The sequence below is a fragment of the Wasmannia auropunctata genome, unplaced genomic scaffold (genome assembly GCF_000956235.1).
Source record: "Wasmannia auropunctata unplaced genomic scaffold, wasmannia.A_1.0 LD335828.1, whole genome shotgun sequence".
NCBI lineage: Eukaryota > Metazoa > Arthropoda > Insecta > Hymenoptera > Formicidae > Wasmannia > Wasmannia auropunctata.
In genome coordinates this window covers 850,494-870,457 of record NW_012027062.1, presented here as the reverse complement: position 1 = coordinate 870,457, position 19,964 = coordinate 850,494, and the positions used below count along the sequence as shown (strand labels likewise).

Here is a 19,964-nt window from a genome sequence, read left to right as displayed (position 1 = left end):
AAGGAAAAAAATATAATGCATTATGTCTTTTATTAATGAAATGTGTAAGAGTGTTTACTAATTGTTTATAAAAGTTTTAGAGTGAATTATTAAGAAAATTTTACATTAGAAGTATTATTGTCGAATTCTTTTAGGTTTTTTTTTTTAGTGAATTCCTTAAGAGAGTGCTGTATATATTAATTGTCATTTTTTAGGCAGCTTTATTGTATTAATTGCACTTGCAATTAACAAATATATAAATCTGTACAAGATGTTTAAAACATTTTGATTAATATTTCAAAATGAAAATATAACATCTCAATAAAAATGAAATCTATTTTGAAGAAATAATTAATTCAATATTAAAATAGCCTATTTAATTTATGGATGGACATCCATAAAATTCTCTATATGTGGTCTTATATACAACAATCTAAGAAATAGAATTATTAAAAAAAATTAATAACAATTAATGTAATAAATCTTTTAAAAAATTCGTCAATACTTAGTAAAAATTCTTGAATTATAAACAGTGGTCACCGACGATTCTCGATAAGACGATGGTCATCGATAAAGCAGAATGTTAAACTAATATATTAAACGGAAAATTCTCAATCCAAGCTTCGTACAAAGATTGCTGAAGATCTTGTCTTCCACACGCACTAATATTGATGCGAATAACAATAAATATTTGGTGTTGCCTTTATATGACTTGATTTTTAATGTCGGTCGGTCCTATCACAAAGTGAGAACCTATTCAAATGTCAGGATGAGATCGTCTCCTTCTATTCTCATGCCCGTGTTGATGTTAAGGCTCTTGATTTTTCCTGCTCTAGGCGCTTGCACAACCATCTCCATCTTCATGGCGGATAACACGACTAATGGCACACCTTTTTCCACGGTGTCGCCCACTTTTACCCTGATGTCAATCACTTCGCCGGGCATCGGCGCCCCCAATTGATTGCTATCACCTTTCGTCGCTTTCGGATGCACATGCAATTCCTGTACAAAGAATAAGAAAATTTGTGTCGCACTTTGTTTAAGACATTCATTTAGTCTTAATTTAATTGCAATTTTATTTTAATTGACTTCAATCTTATTTTCAAATGGTAATCTCAATCTAATTGTTATTTAACACACTTCAATTTTATTTTAATTGTAACTTAATTGAAGTATTAACCTGATAGTATAAAGTAATAGTACATGATAAATATGTGAGTATCGTTTACCTTGACAGCCTCTTTATCCTTGATGAATACTGATCTCAGTTGACCGTTCATCTCGAAAAACACCTCGCGTTCGCCATTTTTCGTGAGATCTTCGGCAACCGCCAAAGTTTTGATGCCGAGAGTTTTTCCCTTCTCGATCGTGACATCGAATACCTCGCCTACTTTAGGTCCAGTGAGGAAGATTCTGGTCTCCAATTTATCTACCGGGCCAAACTGCTCCTTGAAGTTCAAGTAGTCCTTCGTTACTTGAGGATAAAGTGCGGCCGACATGACGTCTTTTTCGGTGACATGTGGGTGAGATTCTTTCAGCTCCTTCTTCAGGGCATCAAAGTTGAGCGATGCCAAACTCGCGCCTGGTCTACCCTGCACGCGTGGCATGTCCTTGAGAACCTTCGACCTGATCCAATTACAAACGCAAATTAAATGCAATGAAAGGATTGCCGAGAAATTAACATCCGTGTTAAATTGTGTTAACGCAAAATCTTACCTGAGAGGTTCAGGAAATCCTCCGTGGGGTTCACCAATGGCACCCTGAAGAAACTCGACCACTGACTTAGGGAACGACAATTCTTCAGCTCTCTTGAGAACATCATCGGCAGTCAGTTTGTTTTGTACCATAAATTGCGCCAAGTCGCCGACAACCTTGGAGCTCGGCGTAACTTTGATAATATCACCGAGCAAGAGATTGGCATGCCGATACGCCTTCTTTACATCCTCGAAAAATTCGCCCAGACCAAGCGAATAAGCTTGGAATTGCAGATTCGTGTATTGGCCACCGGGAATTTCGTTAAGGTAGACGTCTGCGTTTCCGGATTTCATCGTTGTCGTGCATTCGAAAGGTGCATAAAGCGTTCTCGTTTGCTCCCAATACGCGGAATACTCGGAGATATCAGGTAGATCCAATTTTGTGTCAATATCCGTTCCTATCATAATATTGAAAATTGTCTTAGTTTCACAGTACTAAATTTTAATATAACTCCAATTCTGTTAATAAATTTAATTTAAATAAACTGTTGAAAAAACATTGCAGTGTTATAGTAGCAATTAAAATAATAATTAAAGCGTAATTGAAGCTGTTTAAGAATTGTCACGTATAAATACAGCAAATAAATGAAAATTATATGAAAAATTAATTTATGATCGCTCACACAAAATTAAAAATTTATTGTACCTTGAAGAGAAGCAACAACAGCGCCCATAGAAGGTTGGCTAGTCATGCCGGACATGCTATCAACAGCAACGTCCACGACGTCGGCACCGCTCTTCGCACAGGCCAACATGGAGGCTACTCCGGCCCCCGCAGTATCGTGCGTGTGAATATGGAGAGGCACATCCGGATGCTTCTGCCTGATCGCGTCGATCAACATCTCGGCTGCTCTTGGTTTGAGTAATCCAGCCATATCTTTGATCGCTAGGACATGAGTGCCCGCTTTGACTAACTCGTTCGCCAAGTCGGTGTAATACTTCAGATTGTACTTGGTACGATTCGGATCGCTTACATCACCCGTGTAAGATATCGCCGCTTCGACGATACCCCCGGCATTTCCAGCGGCTTCCATACCTGTGAAATGAAAGTCGCACTTAGCGCAGAAATTTTTACACATAAATATTTCAAGTTTAGGCTTAACGGAAGACGACATTGAATTACTCGTAAAATAAATTAAGAATATTTCGAGAATGTCACTTCGTCAGTTAAGTGATTATTTAGGCCGCTTATAAAAGAAACTCACCGACAATAAGATTCGGTAGATAATTAAGCGAGTCAAATACTCTGAAGATATCCATGCCGGTTTTCACAGCCAGTTCGCAGAACTTGAAGACAACGTTATCGGGATAGTTTGTGTACCCGACAGCGTTAGCGCCTCTCAGCAACATTTGGAATGGAATATTAGGGATGATCTTCCTCATATCTTCCAGGCGTTCCCAAGGGCACTCATGGAGGAACCTTAAAGCTACGTCGAAGGTAGCACCACCCCAGTTCTCCAGCGAATAGAGATTGCTGAATTTGTGAGCGACGAATGGGGAGATCATTAGTAAATCGTGCGATCGTACACGAGTCGCCAGCAGGGACTGATGGGCATCACGGAATGTAGTGTCCATCAAAAGAAGACCCTTGTGCTGTCTAATAGCTTTGGCGAAAGCTTCCGGACCTTGCTCCTTATAAATGTGTCGGAATCCTTTCGGAGGATCCAGAAGTTCTGTAAAGGAGCGCAGAAGAGGGATTAGTTTTTGATGCTTTTCCAAAAAGAATGGATTGTTATTTGACACGTGCTGTTATTAATAGGCGTGAACAATGTTTATGAGAAGCGGTGCATTATAGACATTTATCGTTGATAAAACATGAAAATAAAAACAAGCCATTTATAGATAAATGTATTTGCATAATTATTAATTTAATACTTGCTTTTGTTGTATTAATACTATATTTATAAATATTTTAAACGGTTTCTTTTTTTATTTTTTCAAATAAATGCAATGTAACATAATTGTAATGTATATAATATTTAATTATATATTATTAATGTAATATAATCATAAGTATAATTTAAAATTAATTATTTAATTTTAATTAAACATTTATTACTTATGTTGATTATTTACTATTAATACTTTATGTAATTATATGTATATAAAACATAAATACTGAAAATATAAAAAATATGAAAAATAAAAAATAAAAATGTAAAATATAAAGTATACAAATTCTTATTAAATATTTTAAATATTATTGTATAGCATTATTAAACAGATTTTTTATTCCAAAAATGCTTCACAAATTTAGACTAAGAATATTTTATGCGATATGCACAGTATTTAAAATTAATATATCGCTACACACTAAATAACAAATTAATATTTTAATATAATGTAGCAATACATATATTAATGGCATTATTATATTGCTCGTTTAATACTGGTGTATTTAATACATTAAATTAATTGGTCAAATTTAGAAAAACGTATTAAATTTTAATAAACAAATGTCTGCCAATCTGAAAGAATAATAACAAATTAAAAATTTTGTTTAAATATACTAAACACAAAAACTTTGTTATACTATACCAGCGTTCAGTTTTTAACTTCTCAATCTGCACAATACTAAATCTTAAAATAATATAAATAAAGAAAAGGCATTATATATATGTATATACATACATATATGTATATATATTATATATAACGCTGTAACACCATACCTGGTACGTCGGGATCATTGGTCTCTTCTGCAGCTGCAAGCTTAGCAAAGTCTAAAAAATTGCCAAACAAAAAAATAAAAGCATGCGATAAAGAGTGAAGTGTGTACAAGAGGGAAATTAATATTTAGAGATGTAAGTAACACTATTATAAGAATACGACAATGAGTCTTCAAGAGACAAAGTTTTTTGGGATTTATCTCGATTTATTGGATTTATCCCATACGCGTAAACGCATAGAGCGTATATATCGATGATACTTTGAGTATAAATGGGTTTCTTTATGCGTATAGAATGGAATATTGAATTATTGACGAATAAATACTAACCAGTAACGAAAAACAGCATGCTTCATTATTACTTGTTATTAAAATAATGACGATAAGTAGAGACATATAAAGATGCTTCGTGAGCCCACTTACGAATTCGCGTAATGTGCAGTGTGCTTAATGCAGCGCGGTGCAATAATTACGTTGGAATTTAGACACAAGAATAACACATAATAAAAAGTAAATTTTTGAAACCGTTAAACCGAGTGTTCCTATAAACCCAGCAGAAAAGCGGAAACGGTTTGTTACTTATAAGCAAAAAGGATGTTTACTATTTTTTCTGTCATATCATATTTCCATGTTATCATGATTAAATGTTACACTGTTTGCCTTAATCAAAATCATTAATAATTATTAATCGATTAAAATTTAATAAACGTAATATAATCCTTCAGTATGTAAAATCAGGTGTTAAACTTTTATGGATTTTGTACATAGAAGTCTCAGAAAATATTATAAAAATTAATAAGTATTTAAAAATTACTTTGTATCCATTTGTTAATAGTTTTTTAAAAATTAAAAGAATTTTTAATAAATCTCAGTATTCATAGACATTCATAGGATTAATTACAGCAGCCTTCATGTAAACGTTAATCCGTTCAGAGAATTAGTAGACATCCTGTTCACATGAAAAAAAAAATTAAAAAAAGAGAAAAAAAAATACAATCCCTGTTTTGCTGACCCACGCATGAAAGCACATCCTCCGTACGCCTCTGCTCTAATTAGCCAGGGTAATTTTGCTACATAACGTGGACAGTATTTAATTTGATGTCTAGTAACGAAATTTAATAGGATTGGGATTCGATTATCGAAATTATCTCTTGTGTAGTTTAATAAAGGCTATGTCGCCCCCGATTATCGCCATTGCATTCGTTGACATTCGATCGTGTACCTAGAGCAATCTGCGGAATGTGCGGTTTGATGTCCGCGGGCTTCAGCTGAGTAGCCAATGGCGTGCTGGGACCGTTTACCAGGACGGTACCAATGTAATTGAGCAGTTTCTGTGCTCGGTTTTGGCTCGGTTGTAACTGAAAGAGCTGAGGATTCTCGTCGATGAAGTACGTGTCGACGATACCGTTGAGGAACTTTTGATTTTCCAGAACATTCAGTAGAAAAGGTATATTTGTTTTTACTCCGCGCACGCGGAATTCGCGAAGGGCTCGATTCATCTTGGCGCAGGACGACTGAAGATCGCCGGCGTGGGCGATTACCTGAGAAAGCCGAATATATATTGTTAATATTCTTCAAATATTGATAAATGTATTAAGGTTTCTTTGCAATTGGTATCATCATCATACCTTGACAAGAAGCGAATCGTAATACGGCGAGATAATAGCACCGGCGAACGCGGAGGCTCCATCCAATCGGATGCCCATGCCTTCGCCGGAACGGAAGACTTCGATTCTTCCGGTATCCGGTTGGAAACTCTTGGCTGGATCTTCCGTAGTCACTCGGCACTGAATCGCGAATCCTTGAGGTATAATTTTCTCTTGCGTCATACCGAGCTCCGGTAATGTCATGCCCTCGGCGATTCGAATTTGGGATTGCACGAGATCGATTCTGAAGGAATGAAGATGACAGCATATAAATATATATAAATTGATTTGCATAAAGCAAATATCCATATAGTTAAGTGTACAATTAATTTACAATTACATTGAAAATATTAAAAGAGAGTAAAATTGTGAAGTGACGAAGAAATGTGAAAAAGAATATTTTTTGTATCTACTTCATTACCCTGTTATTTCCTCGGTTACTGTGTGCTCAACTTGTAATCTGGCATTGACTTCGATAAAGTAGAAATTTCCAGATTCATCGACCAAGAATTCCACAGTACCGGCGTTCGAATAACCAACGTGTCTTGCCAATTTAACGGCGTATTCAGTCATTTTCTCGCGAATTTTGGACGATAATGCTGGAGCTGGCGCAATCTCGACAACCTGCGTGTTTTATAAAGGTTTCGTAAAACTGGTTAGATTGATATGTTCAAGTTTTTTATTAATCGGTTCTTCAAGTTGATATAATATAGAAACGGCAATAAGCCCGTTTGGGCTATATTTTACGATATCGAGCTATTGTGTTATTAATTTTTAGAATTATTATGTAAACTACTATTTAGAACTATTATGTAAACATGCGAGCTATAATCATGGATCTCGTGTAATTGCGTCATTGTCCTTGTTTCGGGCTATACGAACGAACGCAATCACGGTGAATGTACCTACCTACTTGCCTTTCGGATTCAAACATCCTTGAGAAAGCCTTGAGGAAAAAAACTCGACGAATTCTAATTTGTTCATAAAATTGAAGAAAATTGCTCAAACTTAAAATTCTTATATTACATTAGCGTATAGTACAGTTTTTAGCATATATCTTACATGTACTTTGCACGATATCTTCTGTATCTTATTCAATCTCTTTAAGATTCTTATATCAATAACCTTTGTCCCGATTTACACGAAGTATGAATTAAGAGAATTAATTGATAGGCGCTATACTAATTTTGATGGTCAATGGATGGTACCTTCTTTAAAATTGTTATTTATATTATCGAACCGTTTATTAATTGTTTTTAGAATTACAAATTTGCAAAGATATAATGCTATTTCTTAAAATAGAAATTAAAATCTGTTTAGTAGATTTAAAAAAGAATGCTGCTGTTCTCTTTTAATATTATATATTATATTGGTTATTGAATACTTAATATATAATTTGCAATATTGAAATCATGATATTTTTAACTGATTGTTACGTGCACTAAATTAAAATTAACCGGGGCACTGACCTTTTGGTGACGACGCTGCACAGAACAGTCGCGTTCAAATAAATGCACGACATTGCCAGCGTGATCCCCAAGTAATTGAACTTCAATATGACGTGGTCTCTCAATGAATTTCTCGATGAACATCGCGCCATTTCCAAAAGCAGCCGCCGCTTCGGAAGACGCACGATCGAACATCTCACGGACCTCCTCCATCTGTCTTACAACTCTCATACCTGTGAAATTTTTTAATGTCACATTTTTTTCAAGACATATATAATTAATTTTAAAAAATATTGACAAAATATTCTGTAAGATTTACATCTATTTAAATTTTATTTTAATTTAAATTTAGTTTGGATTGAAATTTTTGTTATATTTAATATTAAAAGCACAGCATTTCCAAATTATTATTTATGACATAGTATATTATAATTTTTAAAAAACATTTTTTACATATTTTACATAATTTGAACATTAGTCATACACTTCGTTGTCGTTTGTCTAGCATATACGTAAGTACGCAAGCGACATTATCGTTGAGAAACTTGCCATAAACGTAGTTTGTGTTCAGATAATTTTCGCATTGTTCGATAACGAATAGACGTGTTTCCCATACATAATATACCATACCATAGAAGGCATAGAACGTTATTCAGCGGAAAAAAATTTTTTTCTTCTTCTTTGTCCATATGATTTATGTTCACAATTTCTAGTGACTACAGCCGATTATATTGTTTTACGGTCAATTTACTTTTGTTTTCCACGTTTTAACTTATGTGAATAACGTGTATGCAATAGTATAAAACTTTTTCCAAGTGAGATAATACTAAAATAACGAATTATTTATGCAATAAAGAAGCAAATCTTAAAACAGGGAAAGATTATAAATCTATTCGTTTCCGTTTTAAGATCCAAAATTTCAAGCTTTTATAAGTAGTTTTGCGACGTTACAAATTTCTTTTATATCTTTAAATACATTAAACGGTATGTTAGTTCTTGATGTCTCAGACATACCTCGTCCTCCACCTCCGTACGCTGCTTTGAAGATAACTGGAAGGCCGTGCTTCATACAGAATTCCAGTGCTTCGTCAGAAGTTGTTACCGGTCCGTCTGTTCCCGGAACGATGGGCACTCCAGCTTCAATTGCCGCTTGTCTGGCAGCCACCTATCGAAATTATATTGTATTTGTTGTATCTTGATCTTTTTGGAAAATTGTACAATTAAAATTAATCGAAAAATTTTTTAGCAGAATGTTGAACAGTTCTACAAATTTTCGATGTTTTATACTATTATGCTTAGAAATTTTTAATCCGAAGCAAAACAGGAATTAATTTGGACATTAATTGGAATAAGCAGTTATCGATATGTTTACTATTATAAATTTTTAATATATCGAATAATAATCGTATGTTAAATATTTTGTCAATAATATACATATATTGTACATATTATAATAATATTTTACTTTATCTCCCATTTGTTGGACAACTTTAGGACTAGGCCCGATGAACCTGATGCCTGCATTAGTGACCGCTTGAGCAAAGTCTGCTCTCTCGGAAAGGAATCCATAACCAGGATGTATGGCGTCGACATTATTCTCCTTAGCTACTTGGATAATTTCAGAAATATTCAGGTAAGCCTGAACGGGTGGTAATCCTTTGCCTACTAAATAACCTTCGTCTGCTTTCTGACGGTGCATCTGCATCTTATCTTGCTCTGAATATATTGCTACGGAGCGAATGCCGAGTTCCGTACAAGCACGAAACACACGAATAGCGATTTCTCCTGAAATACATTATGTTTGCACGTTAAGATTTTATAAAAAATCATAAAAAATCAGCACAACTTAAAATTGGGCACATTGAAAATAAAAGAAATAACGAAAAATGATTCATTAAAATTTTAAGAAAAGATATTCATTAATTAAACTTTCATTAGAGAAAATTAAAATTTCAATTTAACTCATTTTAAAAAATTTTTATTTTATAAAATATTAACGTCCATATAAAAAATATGAATAAAATAAATGAAAATAAAAAATATGAAAATGAATTAAACAAATTAAAATTAATTTTCCGAAGAATTAATATATTTTTTTTAATATTAATATTCATACGAATATTTAAAATAATTTTTTAAATACTTGTATGAATACTTGAAACGTCTTATTTTTTATTAATCTCGTAATATTTTTAGAATAATAATGTAAATAAAAAATGTATAAGTTTCGAAAATCATTGAGACGTATTAGGTACGGTATGAATACGGTATAAATTATGGTATACGGTTTAATTAAACGGAGTGCCTAAGATATATTCGATACTCGATACATCAAGAACGATGCTATTTCACATGTTGATTAATCACACAACCTTGTCCTACAAAAATTAACGAGTTATCACTGATAACATTCATTAATTCATCAATTCGAGCAACGTCGATCATATCCAGTGAAAGTAATGATGATTGCTTCCAGTGAAAGTAGCAATTATTTGAAATGTATTAATTCTGCAGCTACTAATACCAATTCTTTTCTACTATTTTTTCAATATGTTACTAACAAATTTGTACATATGAATTACAAATAAAATACTACGATATACTCGTATCATGAGGGAATAAAGCAAAAATGTAACTCAAATTTTGCAATTACACGTACACTGCGTATATAATCTATTAAAATTTTAAATAATGACAAAACAATAATATTTACGAATTGCCATCAACAAGTGTGTTAATAAGCTTGTGACATTATCAAGAATGGATTTGTAATATTGCATGTGATGTCTTATCTATTTCGCAAGATAAGTTTCTCGTAATCTCTTGTGAGAAATCCGTTTATAGAAAGTAACTAGTCATATCTTGACTGCAATGCAACGAAATAATATACGATATTTGAAGAAATCAAAATACATTTTAGAGATTAAGTTAAGAAAAAAAATTATTTAACAATTAATAACAATTTACTTACCTCGATTGGCAACGAGGACACTTCTGATTGGTCTGTATTCTACATCTGTGCCGAAGCATCTCCCGGCGATCTTCCATACTTGTAACACAGTTTTGCGCTTGTTTAACACCCGATGAGCACGTATGGAATGCATTTTGCCAGTTGTTTTCTTTTAAGTTCACGATATTATCACTCTGTCGTTATCTTTATTCGAATGGCATATATATAAAACACTAAAATACAGACTTCTACACTTTATCTTCATGAAATGAATTATTTCTTTAGTGAAAATGTTCAGGCCGGTTTAAATATTTTATGACGCTTGCGTTTTAAAACTATTTTTCCCTTCTGCTGTCTTCGCTCGAGTTCGAATTCCAAATGGTCTTCGTGTGATTGCGATAACGTATAATGTCTTCTACAGTTATCACTAGAACACACAGCTTCCAGTTTCTCGGAATACACGTTCTACGGCATGATAGTTTTAATCACAAATTCAAATGTCCCTTTTTTTGCTCGTTTTTCTAAGATAATCCTTCGATATTCCGGCAATTATTTCTGTTATGTCTGGAACAGATAAAATTCCATTTTATTTTAATACGGTCATAATTATTATAATGTTGTTATAATGTTATAACTAAAACTTAATTGTTATAATATTGTAACTAAGAATTTATAACTTTTCTCTCGCATATTTGATTTATTTAAATAAATTCTATGTTTTTTATTATTTCTCTCTCTCTTTCTCTTTCTTCTATTTTATCGTACACATATTATATTTGAAATAAATGTTTTTTTGCATACACAAATAGTAGCAAATTGTGGATTTCGCATAACTTTATCTTGCATCTTTTCTGGAAACAAAAATAACTTTATTATTATATTTATATTAGAAACGACAAAAATTAATTATTACGACTAAAGTAAAGATTTGAAATTGATGCTTTGTTTTAAATGATGATTATTGCGAATGATACATTAATAAGCCATGAATTAAAAACCAAATTGGTTTTTATTTAAAGGTATCATTTTTTTATCATTCTACAAATTAAAATATCAAGGCAAACTTTTTGTTATTAAAGAATTGATATAAAACAAACGATTGAATCTGTCAAAGATCGAATTGTATTGTAATACTTATTTTTATCAAATTGGCTCCTTGACGTACTATGACATTGAGCGTAATGTTGCATCGGGTAAGCTGCGAGCGCATCTGAATTAGAGCGCCAGACTAGTATTCAACTTACTACGCACATGATACATCATGTGTAGCATGTTTGTTAACTCCTGTTTTCGGTGTACCAGCCAACTGTGTCGGAGTCACGTGCAATATTTTTGTTACTTGTATACAGAGAGATATTCTCGCAAAAATTTCAGACGTCTAATAATTTATAGCTATCAATCGCATTAAACATATCATAAATAAATTATTGTTGCGCACATCAAAGAATAAAAAAATAATAATTGATAATATTTTTACGGTGCATTTATCGTTCATAAAAAAATGTTTAACAAAACATGTTTTACATAGAAATTATCAAAAGGAATTATTTAGGAAAAATTATACGAATATAATGTAAACATAACATTTTTTTACATATACATTCACAGGATGTGTGTTTAGATAATACTATACTGATTTACGATGACGATGATTACGTGCATTCTGCAACGGCATGATCAATGGTCAACGACCATTCAATAAGACATCAATTTAATACTAGTAAATCGCAATAACGTTATAGCATGACTTCAAAATATAAAATCATACGATTGAATTTTTTTTCGTGAAAAAAATATTTTTATGATTCTGTCATTACAGTTTTATGTTCAGTGTTAACACATATACTAATGTCAAAAATCGCAATGAGGTCAAATTGATCATGAAAATATGATGAAAATTTGTAATTTTTATTAATCCATATTATTGGTTCTTACATCGTTTATGTATCGTGTTTATTACCTCACAGAGATATTAGAATCTGCAAAGAACTGATATCAGGTAAATGTAGTGTACTGAGAGATTATGCATACGATACGACTTAAAATAAACTGCGTAAAAGAAGTTAGCAAGGTAAAATCGTTTCATGTTGAATAAACACTGTTGCTTATTAAACGATAGAAGAAATGTGAAAGAACGGAGTGACTTAAAATTGATTTAATGTTAATGTAGCATGCAGCAAATTGATGATTACAGAATTATATTAAAAAATTTATTTAGATAAAAAAATCTTCAAAAATTTTGATTAAGTATACATATAAGTTTGAAATTAGTTATAAAATTTTTATTTATATTTCGCTTGAAAGTTTTATTTAATCATATATTCAGTTTATATAATATCTCATTTAGTTGATTTATTATTTTTATTTAAAATAATATTTTATAGCTTATCAAGCAAATATTTTAATTAAATATTTCTCAATATATTGAATATAAGGCGGTTTATACATGGCAGCTTTTGTACACATAATAAACGTACATCACTATTATCTCTTGTGGAACCGTAGAAAATGAGATTTATTTTCTTCTCTTCAAACATTGGTGATTCATATTGTCTATAGTCTGTCTGTTATACATGTGACAAACGCGATAATGAGACAAAATGGCGCTTGTAACACCAGGAATTACCGGAAAATCAGTTGTCACGTCGATAAGACCTCTGCATCAATCAACGGAATGCATTCATAATTATCATTCGTAATTACGGATTATATATATTTGCCGTAAGAATGAAAATCTACGCGCGATTAATGGTATGATAAAAATTATTTCGATAGCAAATCTGCTGTCGTGACCGGAAGAGACTCTTGAGTTGATTATGAAGATAATTTTGCCATCGCGATAATTGAATATACCCGGGGAATCCCGAATATGTATTATGTAATGGCATCAAATTGCAATGTATAGTTAATACGTATATTTCGGTAATACAGTATGTATACAATAGTTCAGTAACACGAGATCGCGATTTGTAACAAATTCTCTTAAATTCTAGATGATATACTAATTAAATTATATTAAAATATCAAAATAATAATAATGTTGTTACTATTATTTTTATTACAAAATCACAATTTTGTTTATTAATGTTACTCTTCTTTTATAATATATTTTAGTTTTATTTTCATGCAATATTTTTATTTGAAAAATAATATAGTATAAATTATTTGCGAACAACATTGTGAAAATTGATATGTACCAGTTGCGGAATATCAGTTAATGAATTTCTATCTAGGTCGTATTTACGATGTATTTTTAAACTACTAAATTACTAGTTTACAACCACGCGATCGGACTGCGTCCTTTCGAAATTCCGTCATACGAATAGGACTTTCGACTAAAGAACCGCAGATTTTCGCAAGACCTTTATGCCAATCTCGATCGACCTCGAAATCTTCGATTAGCGTAAATGAATTGCATCGTCTGGCGCGTCAGTTACGAAATCGTTTGTAGGATTAATCGCATGAACTATTCACCTTTTCTTCGCATAACACGCGTCGTTGTCCCGATTTTCTTACTTTTTCTTTAATACGCGTGATATAAGGAGAAACTTGACGCGATTTTTTTTTGAAAATTGATATCCGCATGTAGACTTTGTACATTTGCATACATTACATTGTGCTAACGAGAAATTATAATTATAACTATTGATCTAGCGATAAATAAGATAAGATAAAGAAAGATAAAACATAATACGCTCAGCATACGTGATGAGATAGTAAAAAAATTCAATACATAGGTATCGTATATATCTAATCTTCAACAACAATAATAATAGGCGCGTCTGCCAAAAAAAAAACAAATGTAAAAAATTCGAAAATATAATAAAAATAACAAATTATTGCAATTAGAGTTTATTATGAAATAACACAAAAATTTATTATGAAATAAAAGTTTTAAGATTTAAATATTAAATATCTATGAAAAATCTCTAGCAAAAAGTAATATTTTTTAATATAACACATTTCTGCATTTATCTTTTTAACGTTAAATATTATATAGAATTTTAAAACAAATATATGTTAAGAGCGTTTTGCTTTGTGACTATCATTATAGTTGATTTACGAATAAAATCTTCTCATAGGCTACAATTGACATAAATCATATTTCACCACATCCGTAATGTAATGATTGTTATGGTCGCATGAAGACGACCTTGTAGCTTAATTAACGTTTCTGTTTTAATACTAAACTAAAATTTTGAATACTGGAAAATGAATATCTTATATCGGCTTGTTATCGGCTATTATTCAAATGTGCAATCAGTGTATCAATAAATGGAAAATTAATTGCTGTATGTCACAAATTGTGATGATAGAAGACTTACAAATTGCATTGCTTGATATCTGTTTTCCATGTATACCTATACAATATAATTATAGGACAGCGATTCAATCAGACGATATAACAACTGATAGCTGGCTTCATTTTCACCAATCAACCTTTTAAGGTTTGGGTACGAGAATATAATTGAGTAGAGTTCCTACGTGTATCAACTGTCGCCTATCTCGTGTACCTTGTTGCCGCATATAAAAAACGAGCATGGAAGAATGTTTCATTCTTTTACTTTTATCGATCGAGTTTATCAGGATTTTATCATTGTGGTACAAGTTCAAATCCGAGCAACACCCAGATAATTAAATGATAATATGACGAATTGATAATTATTAATTCATTTAAGCGAAATGGATAATCAGATTCATTAATGATATACAACGCGTACTACATTATTGGAGGACATTCACTTGTCAGTGGAGTATGTAAATGCACCATAAAATACTTTTGATCCGCATCAATCCGAAGCGTCGTGCTTTCAAAAACAGCTGATTCGCTATTTATACATGGATTTATACTCCAACATGATAAGTCTGATATTTTTATGTAGACGTTTATAACAGTACAAATTATATGTAATTAATAGAAATTTGCATAATAAACACCGCAACAATAGCTCTATGAGGCCGTTCATATATTACGTAAGCATGACTGGGGGAGGGGGTCAGTCAAATTCTGACAAATAATTACATGGGGGAGGGGGGGGGATCGTACATATTCTTACGTAAGATTTTTCATGTCTGCTGCTGTCATGAAAAACAAATATTAACTTTACATCGAGTATAATCGGAAAAATCTTACGTAATTAGAGGAGGGAGAGGATTTTAGAAATTCTGACATTTGCTTACATGGGAGAGGGAGAGGGGATAAAAAAATGGCCAAAAATATGCTTACGTAATATATGGATGGTCCCTTTGATATTTGTATTATGTTTTATTTATTTGATTCTGCAGTATGATTTAATAAAATTAAAAATTAATTGAATAACGACTGTAAAATGATTGCTCTAAAAATAATATTCTCAATGAAAATTGAGAACGCAATTACACTGTGTTACAGCAAAATTCTCTCCGAAGTGCAATCATACGTTTCCCGAATATTTTTTTGCACTGAACACAATGCCGTTTGAAGAATTCATCTAGCACAAGATTTTAAGTAAATTGAAATGAAAGTTGCCAAAAATGATGTTTTTGGCCACTTTTAACATTTTCTTACGGCAAAACGGAAACTGGTTTCTAAATGAACCCAATGACATCTGAAAGTATCATTTAAGAGTTTTCAAACGAAGTTTGGTTCATGATCGTATTTTTTTTTATCAAGTTATGGCTGTTTGAATTATACTTTTAGACTTTTTATACACTGTGTCACAAAAAAACATTTTCTTTTTCTCTCTCCAAAGTGCGACCATACATTTGGAATGAAAGTGATCAAAGAACTGAAAGTATCATTTAAGAGCTTTCGAAAGAATTTTGACCACTTTCATTTCAATTTATTCAAAATCTTGACATGCTAAGCGATTCTACCGGTATTGTGTTCAGCGTGAAAAAATCTTCGGGAAACATATGATCACACCTCGGGAAGAGAAAAGCAAAGTGTTTTTTTGTAACACAGTGTACAAAAAGTCTAAAAATATATTTCAAACAGCCATAACTTGATAAAAAAGAAGTACGATCATAAACCAAAGTTCTTTTGAAAGATCTTAAATGATACTTTCAAATGTCATTGGGTTTATTTGCACGAAGAGAATTTTATTCTAAAATTTGAAACTCATGTTAATCGTAGGACAACATAGTATTTCGACGGATCTTATATGATTTTTACTATTTTTTTAAATATATACTACAACAAATTTATTGTAGTTCACAATATAATTTATTGTAGTGTACAGTAAAATTTGTCAAAATATTATGTTATCCCACGATTAATTTTTCAGGATAAATTTTAAAAGGATATTCTAATAGAAACCAGTTTCCGTTTTGCCGCAAGAAAATGTTAAAAATGGCCAAAAATGCCATTTTTGGCAACTTTCCAATTTACTCAAAATCCTATGTGCTAGGCGAATTCTTCAAATGGCATCGTGTTCAGCGCGAAAAAGTCGCTTCGGAAAATATATGGTCGGAGAGACGTCATTTCGGAGAGAGAAAAAAAATGTTTTTTTGTAACAATGTTATAAATTATCTGTTGTTATAAATTATGTGTTATTATATGTTATATATTATTAGTGTTATAAATATAATCGTACATGAAATCATAAATAAAGAGAAGTATTTTTTCTATGTGATTTTCCGTGATTTTCATAAATCGAAATTTGTATAGGAGAGAAATATTGCGCTCAATATATTAGTTATAATAGAGAAGAGAATAAAGATAACAATAGAATACGCTACAAGAAGGACTAGAGTTCATTGGCATCATTTCTTGATAACTCTTAAAAGAATGATTATAACAAGACTGGGACAATATGTGTGTGAAAGCAAAATATTGATTTCCCTATAATGGGAACCTCGCTTAGAATCTGTTGAAAAAACTGATCCATCATTTTCATTTATGTACCTACAAGTAAGATTATACTGAAAAATATTGTCAAACGTATCAATTACTAAAGATTTGCTGTTACTTCTTCAAGTAATAACTAAAATTAGAAGATATGTTGATGAATACGACGAATAAAGGACGATTTACGAAAATAACGAGAAAGCAGGAAATAACGGAAAGAAGAAATAGTCGCGAGAGGACGAGATAGAGGAATATCATATATTTCGCATACACACAACGTGAGATGCACGTGTTGTCTGAAGTTTTCACAATGCGTCAGCCGTGCGTGCATGAAATACGTTGCAATGAAGACTATCTCGTCAGATGAATTGATCTTGATATACGTGGTTATTTAATTCATACATTATAATCATAAAAAAACGGAAAACTGATTAATTCCACGTCTGTCTGTCGTATCTAAAGGTTTCATTTCTCATGACTCACGAACAAATAAATTGTTATAGTTATTATTGTCTATGATTATTCAAATTAGTTTTTTTAAAAATAAAGTTAAATTATCATAAAATTTTGTGATTAACGTAACAATAAAAAATTATAATTAAAAATTAATTTGAGAAAGTGCGTCAATTCGTTTTCTCTGAAGTCAGCATTTGTATTCTACATTTAATATTAAATGCTGTAATTTGATTTTTTATTTTACTTGAATTACAAGCTAGTCGCATGTTTAGCAGAGACGTAATGTATTCGTATGACAATAAATTCTTTGCGTACATACGTAATTTTGAAAAAAAAACCGATCAATTACAAAAAAAAAACTATGAAAAGTTATTTTTATAATATGTACTTATAATATTTTTAACACATATTTTTATTCACGTAAGTCTAACAATGGGAAATTATTATTGCTGCTTATTTCCCTTTTACGAATCTTTATCAAGCATTATGTCAGTGAACGACTTCTTCAGTTTTTATCGTAAATGCAAAAACTATTATGTATGGATGAAAACAAGTTATGCAAATTATTAGTCTGACTACACTGTGTATTATCAAGTGATTTGTTTTTTTTCCCTGTGTTTGAATCCTTCAAGGATGATACATCCTAATTGTTGGGAAAATATTCAAATTTGAGTTCCTATCTTTTCTGGCGGTATCTTCGCTCTTTAGTGATAAGAATTTCTTTGACCGCGACCTTTGACCCTGCATTAACACGGCGAACCGTAAGACTGCAAAGATTTACCGTTATCCACTAACATGCAGCTTTTACGACTTTGTTCAAATTGTTAACACTTGCGCAAATATAATACATGAATGATATAACTATCAGTAACGTAATGCTCAAGAGATTTCTATCGAAAAGAAAAGTGTATGCTGTTGTATTCAATACTTTCAAGTTAAGTTTCTATATATAGATTATTTACATTTTCATATACATAAAATCCATTATATTTTCAAATGTAATTCAAAATTACATTTTAAAATTAGAGCAAACTATTCGCAAAATGCCTCTGTAGATAGAAATAGGACAGTTATCTTATCTGATAAATAATATAGACTCGAAATTTTCTGTTTTAAATTCAAAGCATTTGGATTAATTTTTAATTTACATAAAATTTTATAATAACTTTTATTCAAAATAATAATTATTTTTCGGAATTCCTAAATTCTTTTAACATCTTACAATGAATGGCTCTTACTGATCTAATAAAATATTAAATATATTCTAATATATTGGATCTTGTTCATTCTGAATCGTCATATTTCAATACAATCGCTAATTAAAAAGTACTATAACAGAAATTATGTAAGCGAGTCCAAGACAGAATAGGTTTCATCACGCATTCCTTACTGACGCGTCAGTGAAGTATTAACAAAATGAAAAGTCGCGTAACTGGTAGAAAAATTAATTTTTCTCTTTTCATTATACGAAACCCGCAACGTCACACTTTTTCACATATTACGACACAGCGTTCACCACGCAATACACTCGGAGCTCTGAATGAAATTTTACTCCAGTTTCGATGCACTACTGCCGAGCACATGTCGATCAGATGCCAATGATGTGCCAATCGAAGTGAACGTGCAGCCGATTTCTGTCGAAGTTCAGTCAGCAATTCGTGTACTTACCGTGTCGCTCGCCGGGAACGAGCCAGACTCCGTCCGGCTGGAAGTCTAAGCCACACTGAACGGTCTCTCTGGCACACGCGCTCGACGTCTACAGAAATAGAGGCGATTGGCAGTCGAACCTGCGCCTTGCGCTGTGTCACAATATCTGTTTAACAGGACGGTTGAGTGTGCTGCTGCCATCTTTTGGTGGAAATGTTTGCTAATACTTTTCTGATATTGTTTTTCTTTAATTATTAATTTAATTATCAATTAACATTGGATATTTTCTTTTTTGCATTTCTCTTGCTTTGCCTTTAAAACGAAAGCAAACGTTCGCACTCTGGAGAAGAGAAAGAAGAAAAATTCGAAATAGAAAGTAATAGCTAGAAGTTTGACCAGCTATAACAAAGTCCACCTTCTAGCTATTACTTTCTAATTCGAATTTTTCTTCTTTCTCTTGACCGGGAGATTGTTTGAACTAAGCTCATGTAACGTAATTTAAACTTATCTCAAAATTTTCTGTTGCCGATTTGATTTAAACGTTTGTTATGTATTATGTTTAATCTTCTTAAAAAGTTTATCGGTTA

General features: G+C 31.7%; 1 protein-coding gene across 3 annotated transcripts; it reads right to left on the bottom strand.

The window, feature by feature from the left end:
- Positions 1-488: 488 nt before the first annotated feature.
- LOC105455902 (pyruvate carboxylase, mitochondrial) lies at positions 489-19,493 on the bottom strand. 3 transcript variants are annotated; one of them, XM_011699606.1, is made up of 15 exons: positions 19,399-19,487; positions 11,247-11,296; positions 10,467-11,009; positions 8,961-9,280; positions 8,510-8,660; positions 7,517-7,728; positions 6,469-6,671; positions 6,030-6,291; positions 5,624-5,942; positions 4,406-4,456; positions 2,939-3,406; positions 2,380-2,769; positions 1,696-2,131; positions 1,209-1,605; positions 489-981 (listed from the first exon to the last, which is right to left on the bottom strand). In XM_011699606.1, exons 3-15 carry the CDS (start codon positions 10,597-10,599, stop codon positions 733-735), a joined length of 3,591 nt encoding a protein of 1,196 aa, XP_011697908.1. In that variant the 5' UTR covers positions 10,600-11,009; positions 11,247-11,296; positions 19,399-19,487; the 3' UTR covers positions 489-732. The 3 variants fall into 3 exon arrangements, with proteins under 3 accessions (XP_011697908.1, XP_011697907.1, XP_011697909.1); XM_011699605.1 differs by lacking the exon at positions 11,247-11,296 and having other exon boundaries at positions 19,399-19,493; XM_011699607.1 differs by lacking the exons at positions 4,406-4,456; positions 11,247-11,296 and having other exon boundaries at positions 19,399-19,493.
- Positions 19,494-19,964: the final 471 nt, after the last annotated feature.